At 40.0% G+C, this 19,094-nt stretch overlaps 2 protein-coding genes and 2 pseudogenes across 2 annotated transcripts; 1 reads left to right on the top strand and 3 right to left on the bottom strand.

Annotated features, from left to right (window-relative positions):
• Positions 1–3,331: 3,331 nt before the first annotated feature.
• On the bottom strand, positions 3,332–7,489 carry LOC138040350 (uncharacterized). The gene is made up of 3 exons (XM_068886092.1): positions 7,270–7,489; positions 6,098–6,327; positions 3,332–3,757 (listed from the first exon to the last, which is right to left on the bottom strand). Exons 1-3 carry the CDS (start codon positions 7,487–7,489, stop codon positions 3,332–3,334), a joined length of 876 nt encoding a protein of 291 aa, XP_068742193.1.
• Positions 7,490–12,736: 5,247 nt separating this feature from the next.
• Positions 12,737–13,408, bottom strand: LOC138040349 (uncharacterized). Its single transcript, XM_068886091.1, has one exon. It carries the CDS (start codon positions 13,406–13,408, stop codon positions 12,737–12,739), a length of 672 nt encoding a protein of 223 aa, XP_068742192.1.
• Positions 13,409–13,410: 2 nt separating this feature from the next.
• Positions 13,411–14,438, bottom strand: LOC138040348 (uncharacterized; annotated as a pseudogene).
• Positions 14,439–16,587: 2,149 nt separating this feature from the next.
• LOC138041399 (uncharacterized) lies at positions 16,588–19,069 on the top strand (annotated as a pseudogene).
• Positions 19,070–19,094: the final 25 nt, after the last annotated feature.

Here is a 19,094-nt window from a genome sequence, read left to right as displayed (position 1 = left end):
TTCATTGTGTTTGAGACAAACCTGCTAAGTTTGTTTGCCTCATGGCCCGTTTGTGCTGGTTTTGCTGAGGCGAGCATTCTTAAGGAAATTGGTACAATGGTCAAAATACATTACTGGTGCACTGAAGAGAAGTGCAGTTTTACCAACGTTTGGTTCAATCAACCGTTTATCAGGGGAAGGATGCCTGTTGGAAACTTGTTGCTTTCGTCTTCCACTTACTATCCGGTGAGTGGCCAGTTGTATATGTAGCACAAGAAACCAGAACCACGTACTAAAATCAGCCTGATACACAATGCATGACAGTTTTAACGTGGTCTATACAACGAATTAACCACAAAAATGCGCATGGTAGTTGTAGGGCGAGACCAATGGTCCTTGATCATGGGTAATAAGTGGTGGGTCATACTTTCCAAAGTCACAAGTAATAACAGAGTTGCTGGCCCCAGAACACAAAACTTTGTCCCCATGATCAAGAACCATCTCCTGTTCCCGAAATTATATGGACGGCGGTGAATTTTTTTTCCAAGTGTATGGTCGTCATCGCATGTGTTTGTTTCTTATTTATTTTTGATCACAGGATCGTCTACAGCTAAAGCTCTCCGGATGTTGAAACTTATGAACGTTGCCTGCATCTCGGAGCGCACCTTCTACAGACATGCACGCTTCTACGTCAACCCTGTCGTAATCCGGGAATACGGCGATCACCAGCAACAACTCCTAGATGACTTGGCTGAATGTGAAGGGGAGCTGGTGGTAGCTGGCGATGGTAGATGTGACTCGCCTGGCTACTGTGCAACATTTGGTTCGTTTACTTTTATGGAACAACAGATCAACAGAGTGGTGGATTTTCAGCTAGTGCAGGTTAGCACATACTATTCACCTGGTCCACTCAGTCTCCAAAAGGTCCCATTTCCGCTTCTGTACACTAGCTACGTAAATATAGTATAATTTATTGACTTTATTCTTAACATGTATTCTTAGCAATATAATGTCTTCAATGCCTCGACTTTGATATTATTCCTGACAATACGAACAATGTCAAGATCTTATTAATTTTAGAGCAACGAAGTCAAGAATAGTGCATGAAGGGTTGGGTCGCGCCGTTGGATGTATCAACGATGCTGGACTGAATATTTCTCAGATTATCACTGACAGGCACAAGCAAAATGAGGCATGGATTCGCAGAAATATGCCTGACACCTGTCACTATTTTGACATCTGGCATGCATCGAAAGGTAATTGATCAATTATGTTAAATAAACATAACAGATAGCTGGCACATCCGAACCAATGCATAAGGACCACTTGAGCATCGCTAACGCCCGCCGAGCATACCTTTCGATCATGCTAGTTGTATTCAGTTCTAAATATTCAGCAATGTTATTTATGTAATCACCTTGGAACAGGTCTTAGCAAAAAGATCGACAAACTGGCCAAAAAGAAAGAATGTGAGGATGTCGCTCAATGGTGCCAGTCCATTTCCAATCACATGTACTGGTGTGCAGCTTCAACACCAGATGGCAATGGTCCATTGATGCAGGCAAAGTGGAAAATGTTACCCCTTCACATCCAAAACTTACATGCTGATGTAAATAATAATTTGTATCCTGAATGTGGGCATAGAGAACTGGAGGGTGAAGCCCGAACTAGACTATGGCTCATACCAGGTAAACAAATAAACAACTATGACTGATGGTACAATTCATGATGCAACAGCATACAGTTCTGACACTAATCTCTCAAGTCAAACTCTGTTCCAACACCAGTTTGGGAACTGAAGGCAACTAAGTAGATTCTATATAATAATGAGATGGGAATATTATATTATTACCGGTATAACTGACCGAGACATCACAATTGGCCAAAAAATATCTGCTCGTGCACATACTTGCTCAAGAGCCAACATGTAAACAGGGTACAGACAGCATTTCAAATGTTTGTAATATTGCCTTAATAAGTTTCTTTTCCTCCAAATTTATTGACTAAGGACAACACGGGAAATAATGAAAGGCTTTTCGGCTTTGATTTGTTGTCCCTTTCCCATTGATTTAAAAACGATATAACCAAAAACCCGGAGAATACTATTGTTACTAATGATCTAAACGTGTTTTTATGCGATGTGTACATGTAAATCCACAGGCTCAACTGCTGCTGTAAAACTAGAGGAACTGGTACTCAAGCCTCAACTACTCAAAGACATAGCCAAACTGTCACCAAGATACCAACACAGTTTGGACATTCAATTTGTTCCCAAGCACACTGCTTTTTCATACTGGGGAATGTACACACAGTTAGTCGAGTACACAGTAAGGCATTCCTTGCCTTTTTGGTCACCTTTCCTGATAGAGCAGGCAACTATGTTCAGTGTTTATTGCTTAACAGATTGTGCCTTTCTGCCCTGCACGTGCATTACAATGAAAATGCAGGCAGAACGCAGGCAGTGACATTGGATGGGAGGCCATGCTATTCCATGTTTCCAAAGGCTAAGAAAGAGGGGCCTGCAGTCAGAGAAGTTAAAACAGAAGCAACTTATGGTAGGATCAAATCAATAATAAAAAAATAAAAATAAAAATAATAATAATAATAATAATTGTAATAGATAGATAATAATAAATAATAATAATGTATCACTGAATTTGTTGACGATGCAATGATCAACAGAAATCCTATTAATATTGACAAATTAAATGTACTGTTGTTTTCCCCTGCCTTGCTGTACCAGTAGTTCATCCCTGCCCAAATAGTCAGTTGATAGGTCAATATTGTAGTATGATTCATTGGCTATAATGTAAAAATGAAATACCAAAACAAAAGCAATGACAACTGTACAATATATATCATGACTCGAGCATGGCAAATCATCCCCTAATGCGCCAATCACCTCAGACTTCATTGCTAACGTAAGATTTTGTTTCCTAGGTTATTGCTCCAGTGCCATTACAAAGCTCTTTCTTAGTTATGAGGATAACCCAAGACCATTGAAGGAGTATATGGGTGTTCTGCAGATCAATACTCCACCACCCCTTGCTGCATCAGCACAAGGGCCTGACAGAGAAGAAGCAATAGCAAGTTTTGTTAGCAGATATAACAGATCTAGCTTAGTGAATTAGGCTAGGTCCTCACACTTATACATGTACAAGTTTTATGCCCAAAAATGTGTTTTAGTGTTTTCACATGATGTCACGACAGCCATGTTGGTGTCGCTTACTAGTCATGTGGGAACTGAAATACTATTTCACGCAAATTATTTCTTTTGTTTTCTTAATCCAATATGGTGGCTAGTCATGACTGAAAAGCACTCTATAAAAATAAAATTCAAGTTTGTCTATTGCTATTCATCTGCATATCTAAATCCTGAAAACACCATATCATCTTCAGACCTCCTAGGCTCTTGGAACTGAGCTCTGATGCAGTTAACTGCACAAGAAGGCAGAGGAACTCTGATTTCCTTGCCAAGAACTCCCCAGCACCACCTAACTAATTGCCTGTAGGCTACGTGCCTACTCTTTTTATGATCAGGACCTTCATATGCAGAGGTCCCATACTGTTGTTTATACTGAAGCCAAGCTGCCTGTAACACCCAGTCGTTGAGGCACACAGCCTGGAAGCCAGTGTGCTGAACAATACAATCCGGAGGTGCTCCTAGGTGCTCTATCTCGACAGCCTCCAAATTTTTTCTTTGAATCTCCTCAATCTCCCGGCAGCAAATATTCTCTTCTTCTTGCCACATCTTGTGGCAATTTCCACAGAGGCACCTATTCATCAACGATAGTTTATAATTGAAAAGGTCATGAGAGGGAATTGAACACTACATCAAGTTAGAGACCTTCTTACTGTGCAAATTAGGAATATATCTCGAAAGACATTCTTCTCCCATTCCATGATGATGTGCTGTAAAAGTTTTCTATTAATAGTAAGGCTTGTTTGAAACTTATCACCTTCTTGTGTAAAATATTGTAAAAGAAATTCCTAGATTTCTATAAGATCATGGAAAGCCAGAAGAATCCGACTATCAGGTTGATAGCGCGGTCAAAAAGGATAGGCATGAAAACACAAGACACTGATTGGTTTGATGCATGGGTGCATCATTTGCAATCGAAACTTCACAAAATAAACGAAGGAGACATCATTCTTCTCTTTCGAAAAGGTTCAAATTAAAATTCCACACACCCTAAAAAGTGAAATTTTGGAGCCGGTGAATACGAAAAATAAGCCTTCATAACAATTTGGCAAAACTGATATCACGAGAAGTGAAACAGAATAGCACAATGATGGAAGCCAATAATTATTCTGTTGCAACACTCGCAGCTTCTGCGATTGTTTGTTTCACAAAAAAGTGAACAAAGCAGCGAGCATTCTAAGTTGAAATAGCGCTGGTGCGGTGACCTTAAATATATGCCGAAGCTACAGCCAAAGCAGTAGTCGCCAAAGCCGGTACCTCGGTAATGTAAATTAATCAAGTACTGAAGTGAACACAGTGAGTACATGAACACGTAAGCAAGTAGCAACAGAATAAATGCTCTACCGAGTAATTGCATTGTGACTAAACTTGATAGACAACAAATGCAAGGAAACAATGTTATGTGCTTGTAATATTTCGATATAAATCTATATCATCTTTGGACTAAGGCGGGATACAAGTAGCAGAATTTAAATACTGCGAGATTGTGCAACAGTATAATCACGTGAAAGTGAAAAACAAAGAAACGAAACTGTCAGGAGAATAGGCGGAGTTCTCTACTGGCTTTTAAGCCATTGTTCAGAAATGGTGTTAGACACTTAATATGGTAAGCTTCTTTATATAGTAATAGATTCCAGTTATCATTGCGATCTATTATGTTAGTGTCATCACCCACAGTTTGGGCGAAGAATTCTTTGTTCATTACAGTAGTAGATGAAATGTTCTCATTTGTAAAAGTATCCGGTAAGTTGTATAAATCTTGTATGTGTTTGATATTATCACAATCGCGAAGATGTTTATATATAGCGCTTTCTTTGTCCGTGAGTGCATGTTCTTGTGTTCGGACAAACGTTTAAGCCTCTTAACAAGTTGTGTTGTTAGGTCACTGACGAATGGGATGGTGAGCCAAATAGTGGGATACTGGTTGTTGTGGGAGGTATCGTTGGCAAGATGATTTGAAGCCCTTTTCTGTGCATTTGTTTTAAAGTGATCAATTAATAGGTTGGCAACGCGTTTAGGAAAACCATTCCATGATAAAAACTTCCTTATCAACTTAAGCTCGGTTTTAATTTTGTTAGGAGTGCAGATTTGATGTATGCGGTCAATCAGTGCTCTGACCCAAGAGATTTTGTGTCGCCAAGGTACAAAGCTGTCAAAGTTAGTGTAGTGTCCAGTAAAAGTATCTTTCCTGCAGATGCCAAGGCCATCAATAGTGATGTTGATGTCCAGAAAGTGCGGAGTGCTGTTTTCAAATAAGTCGCAAGTAAAGCGGATATTTCTATCAAACTTGTGAAAGTGATCCAAAATAGTGGTGATTGTGTTGCGTGTAATGAGAAGGAGAGTGTCATCTACGTATCTGCAATAGAAGGCAATTAGACTTTGATTGATGAGGTTATTTATAATTTCATGTTCAAATTCTGTCATGATAATATTTGCCAGCACTGGACCGAGCGATCCACCCATGCTAACACCATCGGTTTGTTCATACAGCTGGTTGTTGCAAGAAAAGACAGTTTTCGTGCATGTGTCGCGGATAAGTTTGCGAAGTGTAGATTTCTTGAGATTGGTTTTGACAAGCTTCTTCTTGTAGATTCGATCTATAATGATTTTCAGTGTCCACTGGAGAGGAACATTCGTAAAGAGAGATTCCACATCAAAAAACACGAATTCATAACCTTCGTCGAACAAAGTTGGAGATATTGCCTGGATTCTATTTGCTGCGTCGAAAGTGTCCCTCAATGTGAACTCATTCAGTGTGAGTGGTTGTAGAAGCTCACTGATGAATTTATCAACAGAGTAGTGCGTGGTACCGGTTGTATCAATAATAGGGCGGAACTTTGGAAGCTGGTGGAAAGCTTTGTGGATCTTCGGAAGGCCATGAGCACGAGCAGGTTTGGCATTTCGGGGTCGGATATTTTTATATGAATCTTTGTCTAGTTCGCCTCGCCTCACAAGGGTACGAAGGTAATTCTGGATGTAAAAAAGTCGTCGATGAGTAGGATCTGTCTTAATGGGCTTAAATTTCGTACGATCAGAAAACAGACTGTCCATGGCATGTGTATAATCTTGTTTGGGGATCAAAACTACTCCCTCTCCTTTGTCCGGTTTTAATATTACAGCGGTCGATTGCAGGTCTTTAATGTAATCTGTAATATTAAAACCGGACAAAGGAGAAGGAGTAGTTTTGATCCCCAAACAAGATTATACACACGCCATGTTCACATCCGAATAAAAGAGAAGACAACAAAATTGTGTTTCTTCACAAGCACTAAGGACAAAACGCCACAATTAAGCCAATCAAATGTTGTTTATGAATTCATCTGCCCTGGTTGTAATTCTTCGTACATCGGCAAAACGAACAGAACTCTGTTTGTCCGAACACAAGAACATGCACTCACGGACAAAGAAAGCGCTATATATAAACATCTTCGCGATTGTGATAATATGAAACACATACAAGATTTATACAACTTACCGGATATTTTTACAAATGAGAACATTTCATCTACTACTGTAATCAACAAAGAATTCTTCGCCCAAACTGTGAGTGATAACACTAACATAATAGATCGCGATGATAACTGGAATCTATTACTATAGAAAGAAGCTTACCATATTAAGTGTCTAACACCATTTCTGAACAATGGCTTAAAAGCCAGTAGAGAACTCCGCCTATTCTCCTGACAGTTTCGTTTCTTTGTTTTTCACTTTCACGTGATTATACTGTTGCACAATCTCGCAGTATTTAAATTCTGCTACTTGTATCCCACCTTAGTCCGAAGATGATATAGATTATTTATATCGAAATATTACAAGCACATAACATTGTTTCCTTGCATTTGTTGTCTATCAAGTCTAGTCACAATGCAATTATTCGGTATAGCATTTATTCTTTATTTACTAAAGCGATCAGCAGGTAGTGGATTTTGGAAAGTAGCAACAGCATTTTCGTCTGATCGAAAGGTGTTTATTGAAGCTACAGTAAATATAATAAATGGAAAATAGTCACGACTACTTTCAATTGTGGTAAAACAATTTAACTTGGAAAGTCGCTGCCATTTTGACATCCAAGGCTTCAAGAAACTCACCATTCTTCACTATCTTGGTCACAACGATGGCGTGGACGTTCGATATCATCCTTACGCTCTTGTGTCGCACAACTCTCCCTGGAGGCTCAAAACGCCATGGCTGAATACCGGGGAAAGACACAACTTCATTTTCCATCGTATCCTCCCCTACAGCTCGCTCGCAATCAGATAAATCAGATCCAGAAATGGAGCTATCACTGCTACTCGATGAGTCGGCCATTTCAGTGCTTTATGAAAGTTACACACGTATGACGTATGATGTCACATGACCCAGAATCGAAGTTTTCATGGTGGAACTGCCAACGAGCGGCAAAATACGAACTTTCAAGGCTGAATTAACGGGGAAGGAAGCTTCGAAAGATGAACTTTTTTATTCCATCAATACAAATGGACTACGGGGAATGTTTTTGCGAAAAAGTGTTTTTTAGGTGACAGTTGCCCTTTAAGCGTTTTAAGCCTAAATAAATAGCATGAAGAAAATTACATATTTTGGCTTTTTCTTTGTGATTTCACAATGTACTCGAATGTGTTCCTTTTTTCAGTGGACAATTCTACTTTTTCTCAGGCGAAATTGAGTTTAGAAAGCCCGAGCTTTGATCAATTAATTACTTAAAACAGTAGGTCGACTTGTGGCAAGTCTACAGTAGGAACTAACGAAGATCCATGGAACCCAGGATGAAAGTACAATCTAAGACTATTTGTTTACGGCGGTGTGGCTTTCTGCTTGTGTCTTATACTGTAGATCAAGCGGACAAAACTCTGGGAGCACGAATTAATTTCCTTCTCGGTCTGGTTGTGACAACTGTTTATGTTGCCGATTTTAATCATTCCTGTGAGTACAACATAGCCTAGATCAATTATAACTTTAATAATATGGTTCGCAGATCGGGAATGTTACTGCAATACATGTTTAACTTGTCAATACTACGAATTGTTTACTGTGCTGCTGGCTTCACCAACTCATACACTGGTAATTTGGTTTATGCAGTACATCCTTTCATTTGGTGAACACAACGCAATGTGATACTGCATTTTTGTTTATAATTTAGGTGTTCATGTGAGAATTGCCAGATTATGGGACGAGTGGAGGCATGCGTTTGCTGCCAAGAGATTGAGGTGGGCAAAAATAAAAATATTGAGGCAGTCACAAGTGGCGAATGCCAAGACGAGCCCACATGTATAACCCAACACCCAGGGTTTCATCCAGTCTGTATCAATAGATGGGTGCAAGCAGCAACACAAAGACCCTTATGATGGGCCAGAGCATAAACTATTTAGACATATAGCTTACAGGCAACTGGCCCGATGGTGCTGGGGGATTTTAGGGAAAGAGATAAGGTTGTTCTTCCATCTTGTGCTGTTATGTGCATACGTAACTTTTATCCCCTACCTGGGCCAGAAGAAGAGTTTGCCTTTTAAGGGTTTCGGTATGCATATGCGTGATCTGGTTTGACCATAAAACTATTTACAAGTTCAAAATATTGAAATGATATATAAAAACTTCATTATTACTTAGGCCTATTTCATTTATACTGTACCATCTATATTTGTTTTTTGTTTCCTCTGAATGGGTGTCATATTATTCATGTGTTCATTCTCTCATTGGTAAAATTACTGACTACTTGTTCCGAAGTATTTTTCACTTTACTTTCAGCACTGATATATATATAGTTTATGACTTGTGTTTATCAGTTAGGGTGAAAGAGTAACGATTCAATGTTTCTTCAAATTATATCAAGATTCTTCAAAATTATTATGCACGAAAAATTGTTACTTGTAAAGCTACACATTATTTTCATTAGTTAAATCTTGATCGATGTTGTTGTATCAAGTCTGCCTTAAGTGGTGCTGGCTCTGAGGCAATGTTCTTTGGTAGCTGAACAGGCAAAGGCTGGGCAACTGCATTTCCTTCCTCATACCTGACAAATAATGGTATGATTTCTTCTCACTGATTGGCTTGACTACCCATCGCTTATTAGTCCATGGGCCAAGTGGCTTTTCATTACCACTCTGGGGGAGGAAGGCCACCATATATCAAATTAAAGCTTATCATGTGTAGATTTCAAAAATATATGATGGAAATGTTGTAAGAGTAGCTTAAGGGAGTCACGTGACCTTGAATTTTTCATAATTAGCATAAATTGATAATATACTAGAATGCGGCTTTTAGCAAGCAATTCTCTAGATTCTGCATAAAATAAAGCTGGCATAGATAAGATATACTGTCTGTTAAGTGTTTTGTCACCTTTAAGGATAAATAGTCACGTGACAGTGACGTCACTTCCGGTCGTGGTTAAAAACCCCCTCAAATTTTGTCTATCTTTTTGGTTTTTCGCCTTTTTTCTTTTATGTGATTAAAAAAAATACAATTCAGAGCATTTTTACCATAAAAAGGACTAAACGTTATAGAAATTAGCGTTATTCTAAATGTATCTTAAAATAAGATTTAAAATGGGTAGCCTGTGTTCTCAGATTGATAAGTGTTTCTCATGTGTAGGTAAAATGTCACACTCACACTCAAGAAACTTCAGTCAAACTCAACGTCCTCTTCATCCAGGTCTACATGGATGTCCTCTTCTTCATCTGGACGGTTAGAACAAGTTGTTAGGCGGCAAAGGTCGGAGCACTTTAACCCATTTCGAATGCAGTCACATGAATTATCATTACAGGCCTTCTTGCACATACATAATATAAGGTCTATTACAGCTGTTGGTGCCGGGAGTCCACTCATCCAATCTATCACCAATCTCTCTTGAGCTCCGTCATTTACAAGAGACCAGCCATGAGCAACTGGAGATGGAACATCATTGTTTCGTAGAGAATTTCTCCATACCGCCGCATAGCCGACCATTTCGCGCAAACTGCGCAGGAACAAAGTTCTAAATTCTGCCGTCAAGTAGTACCTTTGTACGGCTCCAGGTTTCAAACTAAAGCCCTTGGTACCCCCAGGTGTTTGGGTATCTTTATTTACGGTTTCTTCAAGAGTCTGGTCAACGGGAATTCTTCCAAATGTATTGTCGTTGCTCAACTGAACTGAAAGTCCACCGTCTCTCGTGAACTCGTGTACCTCCGGGTGCTATCTGGTACACTTGTCATATCACTGTAATAAGCTGACATGTATCTTGCGTAGTTAATAGCATCGTAGGAAAAGCACCATGGGAGCATCTGGCAGACACAGGGAGATGGAGTTCCCAATTACCTTCTCTAGAGGCACGGATCATGTGAAGTAGTAGCTCGATCTTGTCTATATAAGACATCTAGAATGCTGAAAGGGGGCCATTGGTATTTCGGAGATGAAGAGTGTATTCAGCAAAAAGTTCAGAAAAACGCTGGAAAACTCGGCTCTTGAAAACCTCATCGTGTCTTTCTTTACACAGTTCATCGGCTTGGTTACCAATTTCATAAAGACATGTTTGTACTTGACGACTGTCCGCTCGGTGTGACTCGTTAAGCGAAGGATAAAATCCTTCCAATGCCACCCTCATGAATGCTTCGTAAGCCAGTTTGTGTTATAGTTTCGCCCCTCCAGAACTGCAGACAGGGAGCCCTCAGCCACTACCCCAGCTTCAATGAATAAGTCCTTTAGACCAGCATGCTGGAACCTTTTACCCGGCAATGATAGGGATCAATGTACCGAGGGTATGAAAAGTTCCAAGACGGAGAACTATGGGCTTGAACTTCTCATACTCCTTGTACTTCACCTCAAACGCCTTGGCATAGATGGCCTGATCGAAAACACATATGCTTGAGATGGAGAGAGCGCATGATAGTGAGTGATCGGTTGAGGGCTTCGTTGACAGTAGAAACATCAGTGGCTGGTGCATTAGTGGTCGGCAATTACCTACATTATTGCGAATGATGGCGTCTTGTCATGAACCGTGATGTTAGACCCAGTCCAGCTGCTGACCTTTTGTTGATGGGCTGCATAATGTAGACGAGCAAGGATGAAGAGCAGATTCTTCTTTGTAAATTCTTTAAGAATCGTTTCGTTGTCAACATCCCTCCCTTTCTTGGCGGGGCCCCAACTCGCTTGCCAACATTGTAGATTGGGAGACGCTCTTCTGGAGCAGAGAAGGATCTTTTCTTTGTCTTTTCCACCTTGGGGACCACTATTTTCTGATCAGTAACAGGCTGAACGGCGATACCATTAACACGATGCGATGTCTCACCTCTGGACAGGGTTCCTTCCAGCCTATCAATGTTGTCAAAGGCGAGGACAGTATTTGTACCTGGGTATAATTTATGTTGCTTGGGAGAGGGATGCCATCTTCAGGTGTAATGGCAAGCTTTTGTAGGCACAGGGCTGTATCAACCTTTTCGAGTTGAGAATATGATATACCGTGCCCAAGACGGTTTAGAATCTGTATAAGCTCAACGTTACCTTAAAATTGATAGAAAGTTTAACCGTGAATAAATTGCAGTCATTTATAATAATGTTTATAATAATGAAATACCTGTTAGCGATTTGACTGCCGAGGGTAACAGAATGTGTTTTGCAGGCTTGTATCCTGACCACGGGTTATACCAAACAAGGTCTTGGCCAACATAACTGCAAAGCCAGGTCAAGCGTTCACCGCGCTCTTGATTACGCCACCTAGAACATTCCGAAGAAAGGTTGTCACTATAGATGGAGCGCCACTGTTTTCCCGGGTGATATTGAAGGGATCTGGAGGCCACTCTTGTTTAGCGCAGTGTTACTTTACAGACTGCCTAATCTTACTAGCTACGTCTTTTAACTTTCGCCAATGTGTGAACGAGAGGCCCTTAAAACGTTTACTTCCTTTTTTAGGCGATGATGAAATAAGACTAGCTGATCTCGTGTGAGGCTATCTGAGTAGACAATAACTCTGTTAGATTCGTTTTGAATCAAGTGTGAAGAATTTCCAAATTCAACACTAAGTTTTCTTCTTAAGTGAGTTATTGTTGACTGCTTGATTTCTTTTACCCCATTTTCCAACATCCACTCTCCAAGCATATCACTTAATTGTACCAGCTCCATTATATTATTGCGCTGAAATAATTCATTCCTTATCTAATCGCATAATCTAGAAAATGCATTGAGCTCGGCTTCAGTATAACTATCAGGAAGTTCTTCAGTATCTGTTGTATTCACAGATTAAAAACAAATAAGGAAAAAAGACAAAATTTGAGGGTTTTTTTTAATGCCGACCGGAAGTGACGTCACTGTCACGTGACTATTTATCCTTAAAGGTGACAAAACACTGAACAGACATTATATCTTATTTATGCCTGCTTTATTTTATGCAGAATCTAGAGAATTACTTGCTAAAAGCCGCATTCTAGTATATTATCAATTTATGCTCATTATGCAAAAATCAAGGTCACGTGACTCCCTTAAGCTACTCTTACAACATTTCCATCATATATTTTTAAAATCTACACATGATAAGCTTTAATTTGATATATGGTGGCCTTCCTCCCCTCGAGTGGTAACGATCCGCCATTTTTAGCCAATTGGCCCATGGACTATATGGGCCTTCGGAAAGCACATCTTGTAGCGTGCCTCGCCTCCATGTTCTCCGACCTGTACTTGAGCTTGATTACAACCAGTGTTTGCATTGTTGTCAAGTGCAGAAAGTTGAGTCCTGGTAACCATGCCCTGGTACGAAAAATGTTCTCTTTTTGAGCAGTACTTGAGCATCATTGTGTGATTGACCTCGATTCTGCCAGTGTGGCAGAAGTCAGTAAGCCTAGCCAGATCTTTTATGAGCTTAGTGTTTAGGACCACTTCCTCCAAAGCTAAGTGAGCCCAGGTACCTGGTTTGAGCCAGCAGATTCGCTTAGCTTCAGAGGATGAAATGCACCTGTGACTGCACTTGTGAAAATGAGTGTTCCCTGACCAATTATGTTTGTTGGTAGTGTGATTCAACACTGATTTCCATTTTTCATGCAAAAGATCCACACTACCATTGCAGGTTACAGCAGACCACGAGAGGTGATTAGCAATAGACTGTATCCATGGGGACAGTTCCTCACAACCCTTTACCACCCACTTAGAGAGGTGCCAAACATCATACTGGTGATTAATAGTTGGGTGGTCTTTGTTCATGGAACTGCTGATGGACACATGACGGTCTGTTGCAATCCTACTAATGGTGACATTTTTGCTTTCCAGCATTTCTATGCACCTGGAAAAGCCTTCTTTTTCCATAGCATTAGACGATGTTACCTCTGAAGCCTGAACAACAATAAATGCTACCACATCTCCAATGTCATCATCCATTAGTGTGTAGGTGTCATATTTCCCACAGTCTCCTGGACTGTCACAACGGCCATCGCCATCAAGGTTGACAACTGCCTTCCCATTAAGCTTTTCAATTTGGCGTCTACTTTCAGTCTCCCGTGCCTCATTAACAACAGGGAACAAATACTTTAGTTGTGTGTTGTAATAAACACTGTCACAAAAAGATTGAAACATGAGGCAAAGCGACTGATAGCAGCAAAGGTGTTACCAGTGAACAGAATGGATGCTGCCATCAATAAGTTACCCAAGGGTTTCTTTTTCACCACTGGTTGTGAATCCCAGTAAGTGGTGTGGCCACTGTGGCAGGTTAACTCAATTGATAGCGTACTACCAATTTTCTTTTCCTCTCAATTTGGATGATGACGTCTCCACAGTCCGGACACCATTTTAGCAACTTATTGAGACACGAATCAAATACCAGGTATTTCTTTTCGCAGCCAGGAGTGCTACATGTAGAGTCCCCGTCATTTTCATCTTCAGACAATAAATTGTCGTCATGTGTAAATTTTTCTTCACCAGGTAACCAATGGGGATCCAGGTCCTCATCATCATCATCATCCCCACTATCATCACCATTCTCATTTCCAAACACAATTTCATCATCCTCCGTAGTTGTTCTCAGGACAACTTCTACTTCATATAGTGGAGGTGGTGAGGTAGCATTGAAGCTGTCATCCTCATATGTAGGGAAAATTACATAAGGGGGCCGCTGCGTGGCATAACTGTGGTCAAGTTTAACTTTTGATTCGTCTGAGACATGTGTGCCATCTTGACCAGGTAAGGAAAGCTTATTGCTTGGCTTCTCAGAAACATTGGTAGATGCATTATCCTTTTCATCTGTTTGAGTTTCCACAGTCTTATAGCAAATAGGGTCAAAACAGCATTGAATTCCAATGTCATGCATCTGTGGTTGTGCAGGGGAGTCATGGTTAGGTTTGTTTTAAGGTATTCCTGGAGGCTAAATTAACCGAATTTGGGCTATGTTTGGCGGTGTATGTAAACAGAATAAAAAACAGTAGCTAGGCCACTTTACGGCCAGTTATTAGTCAATCCTCAGAGTTTCCAAAAAAATTTTCCAGGGGAAGTCAACTGCTCAGGAATGCATGGAATTCAGGAAAATATGGGGCGTGGTCAGGTCCCCTCAAACTCACCTTAAAGCTCAAAACGGAAACGGGATTTATTATTTCACGACAACATTAGGTATGCAAAAAATATAAGCAAAAACGAAAGTTTTCACCACAGTGTGCATTCAAATGTCATATTGTTACATTTTTATGAACAAAATTATGATTGTTTACCTTGACGAATTTTGAGAATCCTTAACTCGGGAAATATTTTGCTCCAGAGTGCGCACTGCGGTGTAAATTTCCCGTCTTCTATTTACTTTTGCCCTGCCAAGTTTGAAACCCCAACGATTTATCGTTAAGAGGCAAGATTGAAAAACATAGTTCCCTATCATGGTGTATTTGGCTGTTGTAGTTGTAAATCGGCCATAAATTGCGGAAAATTTCTCATTTCCCGTTGTTTCGAGCGTATTTCGATGGCATCCATGTTTGCGGTGTCCACAGTAAGTATTTGCAGTGGTGAAACATAAAATACTCCCCCATATACGATAAAGTTGACCTTTTTTGTTTATCTATTTTTCCCGCGAAACCAATGAGAGGGTGGCATAACGCCTTCACCTAGCAACAACACCTTGCTGGCCATAATCTCTGCATGTTGACAGCTAGACACCATTCGATATCCTTTGTTTGACAACGCGTTCGGTAGACGATTTTGAAAGAAAATATCGCACGGATTTATATCATATAGAAATTTATTTATCCAAAAAGAGTTATATATAGAGAGAGTTTCATTTATCAAAGAAATAATTATACCCATTGATGGCTAGTGGCAATCAGAAAGACTGGTCAAGAAGTCCTCACGAAGTTGGCGGCTCGGGAAGCGCTTTAAGAATTCGCCTGAACACTTGACTACTTGAAGAAGCTGGGTGGAAAATCTTGTCTCGCGAATCTGGAAATCGAGTACACTTAACGTACGTGGATCCAGAGGGTAAGAAATTCAAGAGCTTGAAAGACGTAGAACGCAAACTAGAGGCTAATGGAATACTCGATCAATTTGTGAAGGAAAATACGGGTAGCTCAGAAGTCGCCATAGAAGCGTCGTCCACAAGCAAAGATTGCGGGGAAGATTCCGATGAAGATTACCAACCACCATTGAAAAAAACAACTACCGAAGGTCATGTCAAATCTGGGTAAGTATTTTCTCTGGTCGCTTGTAGTAATGTTCCGTTTTCCTTTTCTAAAATTCCACAATTTGAAGTGATACATTTGTACTTCAGTATGCTTTCACATTGTCAAAAATGAATACGCTTCCCTTTGCCGTCTTTTTAACATTTCATGATTCACATTTTATTTTGTCAAATTGTGAACTGTTTCTACACATGGAAAGAACGCTTTTTTTTTTTAATCGGCAGTTTGATCATTCCAGAGGGATTGTTTGTGGGCACAACCTCCTCCATATTACAGCTTGTCAGAGATTTCAACAACGTTTTCTCTTGCCCTTCATACAATGGGAGGTGTAAAGGTGCGTATGAATTAGAAATTTATACCCGTGTCTTCAAGTAAGTAGTGCAAATAAAAATTTCGTTGCACTTGATTCAAGAGATGTCTGTGTTTGTATGACCTTCATATCATCAGAAAAACGATCGATTGTGTAATTTTAGGATTTCAGTGTGAAAGGTTTTTACATATAATCATACTCGTGTTTATCACTCATATGATTACAAAAAAATACAGACCAAATTGGACTCCACTCAGTCCTATTACCATTATAAATCGTAGCACTCACCTCTTGTTGTGTGATTCAAGCTTACCATGTCATTCAAATTGCTGAACCGCTTTTTGTTTTCTTTTTTCAATGACATCCTGACTGATATGAAAAATGTACACTGTGGACTGAAAACTATTTTTGAGTGTAAATTTTTGGTTTTATTTTTTGTCATAGGCAAGCTTGTTCTGACTGCATGTGAAAAGAAGGGATTTGGAGGGGCTATGATGTTTATCTTCAAGTGTTGTGGGTGCTGGACCACAGAGCAGCCAACTTGCCCAGAATTCATGGAGGCAAATAGTATCCTTGGCCCTCTCTTTAGCATTTTTCATAAGTGGGCATGGGTATGCTAGTTATAGGAAAACCCTTGGGAGAGGTTTGGGTTTGGGTGTTACCTCAGAAAAACCCTTCTTGGAAGTGATTGACCTTGCCCTTCCTCATATTAAAGACATGCTTGATGAGATGTGTGATGATGCCAAACATCAAATGATACAACTCCCATCAGATCAAATCGGTAGCTGGTCCAGAGCAGTAACATGCTGTGATGGTTGCTGGCTAATATGGGGGCATTTTAGTCAAAATTGCACCTTTGTGATAAAAAATTATATCACAGGTGCCCTTCTGTATTATGGGCACCTGTCAATGCGAGGTGCAGACAGGATTTGCGATGAAGATTTATGGCAAGGTACAGCTAAGTCAGCGGAGGGCCATCTTAGCCAGAAGCTTTGGGCTCAGGCAAAAGAAGAAGGCCTAAATGTTGCAATCAATTGGCAGGATGCCGACTCTTCGTCTGCCAAAGGGTTTCGATATTCATTCTCTAATGAACAGGAGTCTAGAGTTATTTAAAGGAAATGTCAACATTTACCCCAGGATGTATTGCCTTGCACAAATCAGAATTTCCTTCTATAGAATCATTGAAATGCTGCTGTGCTGGCAAAAAGCATACTTTTGTTGCAACAAGGAACAAACCTGTATGTGGTTGTATAGGGCCCGGATTTATTCAAAATGCCAAGCGGAATCACTACTGTGCACTAGTTCAGGCTGGTAATAGTCCTGAAAAGTACAGAGAGACCATGCTGACACTTGGCAAATACCACAGCAAGGACATTCATGAATGGGAGGGAGGGTCTTGTTCTTTTCATCCCCTGACAAAGTGCTCTTGTAAGAATTGTGATTGTGATGAAAATGGGTTTTACCCAGATATGAAATGCCAAGGACAGCCATATCACTGTACTCACCCCCTGAAATGTGAGTTTCATGGGCTTGCCTATGAGATAGAGTGTGCTGAAAGGGCAAAAAATGCAAAGAGTGTGATTGACCCAGAGTTAGGGAAAGGGCACTCAAACATGCCAGAGGCCACCTTTAGTGTTTTGGCAAAATTCAGGGCCAAGGATACAAATTTACACCAAAAACATTACCAGGCCTCTACCAATCTGGGCCTTATTCAGGCAAACATGACATGGCTGTTTAAAGAAAAAGGGGCACAATACCACTGGATCATTGAGCTGTATTCTCGGATGGGCCTTCCAGTACTCAGTGGAATTCAGGAGATTGTATGTAAACAAAATCTTGTCGATTTCATAACAAGAAGGTGTTGCTTTGTAATGATTAGGTGGGGATGATTTGGGATATGAAGTTCTGTTTGGATATTATAATGATCATATCAACTGTTAAAAAAATATTCCAATATAGTGAGGAGAACAGAAAAGGAATAGACAAACTTCAGCACCTGTGCTCAGTGTTCTATATTATATGCATGTGGACATGTGATTTGAGTGCATACTTATAATTTCATTGAATATTATGTTCAATGTATTCTTCTTTTCACAAGTGCCAACATGACAACAGAGAGAGAATGAAACGGTTGGAATACTACAAGACGGATGCGGGGAAAAAGAAAAGAGTCAAGAGAAAAGTAAACCGAGCCGAGGAGCAAGAATTGAGGTATAACTAATCAGTGCAGTGGTCATCAACTATAAACAGGGTCACCAAATTATTTTTTACAACTCTTTTCAGGTCTTCATTGAACAAACTGAATCAAAATGTAATTACTGCCCATCTAGATAGCTTTTTGGTATTGGTGGGATAGTGGAACCTTTTTTATTTGTAATGATAAGGTTGTTACATATCTCACAAATGGGTGGGAAACGAAATGCTACCAATGTTTCTGTGTTTCTGTGTTTTTGGCTTTTTTGTTTTGTTTGTCTTTTGAGTTGCCTGCGGTTTACGGTTCCTAGGTCTGCTGTACTAGGAAATCCACTACTTACTGAAGGGGAAGTATAACAGTGCTTGCAAACATAGTCTTACGTCTCTTTCTTGTCTTGTAGAAAGAAATATGTCAAGAATTGCCAAATTAGGCACACATATGGAGAGGAAGAGCAGACTGATCTTTTGGAAGAAGAAGCAGTCCTCCTTGCACAGAATGCTGTTGATGAGGGACTGGTCAGTGGCACTGAAATAACATCAGTTCCTGTTCCTGATGCTCCTGAAAGTGCTGTAGTGACTCTTGGGGGAAAGAATTGCAAATGGTGTGGGAGTACCACACACAGTCGCAAAACGCACAAAGACTGCCCCCATAATCCTAGAAATGCTCCCACAATATAAAATATTCTTTTTTTGTAAACTGTAGTATTCAATTTTGGTTGCTATAAAGGTACAGTTGAACCTCAGTTATCCAGACCAATTCTTCTGATCCCATTATTTTTGTGAAATATTAATAAGGCATAATGAA

The sequence above is a fragment of the Montipora capricornis genome, chromosome 3 (assembly GCF_036669925.1).
Source record: "Montipora capricornis isolate CH-2021 chromosome 3, ASM3666992v2, whole genome shotgun sequence".
NCBI lineage: Eukaryota > Metazoa > Cnidaria > Anthozoa > Scleractinia > Acroporidae > Montipora > Montipora capricornis.
This window is presented reverse-complemented; position numbering and strand designations above follow the sequence as displayed.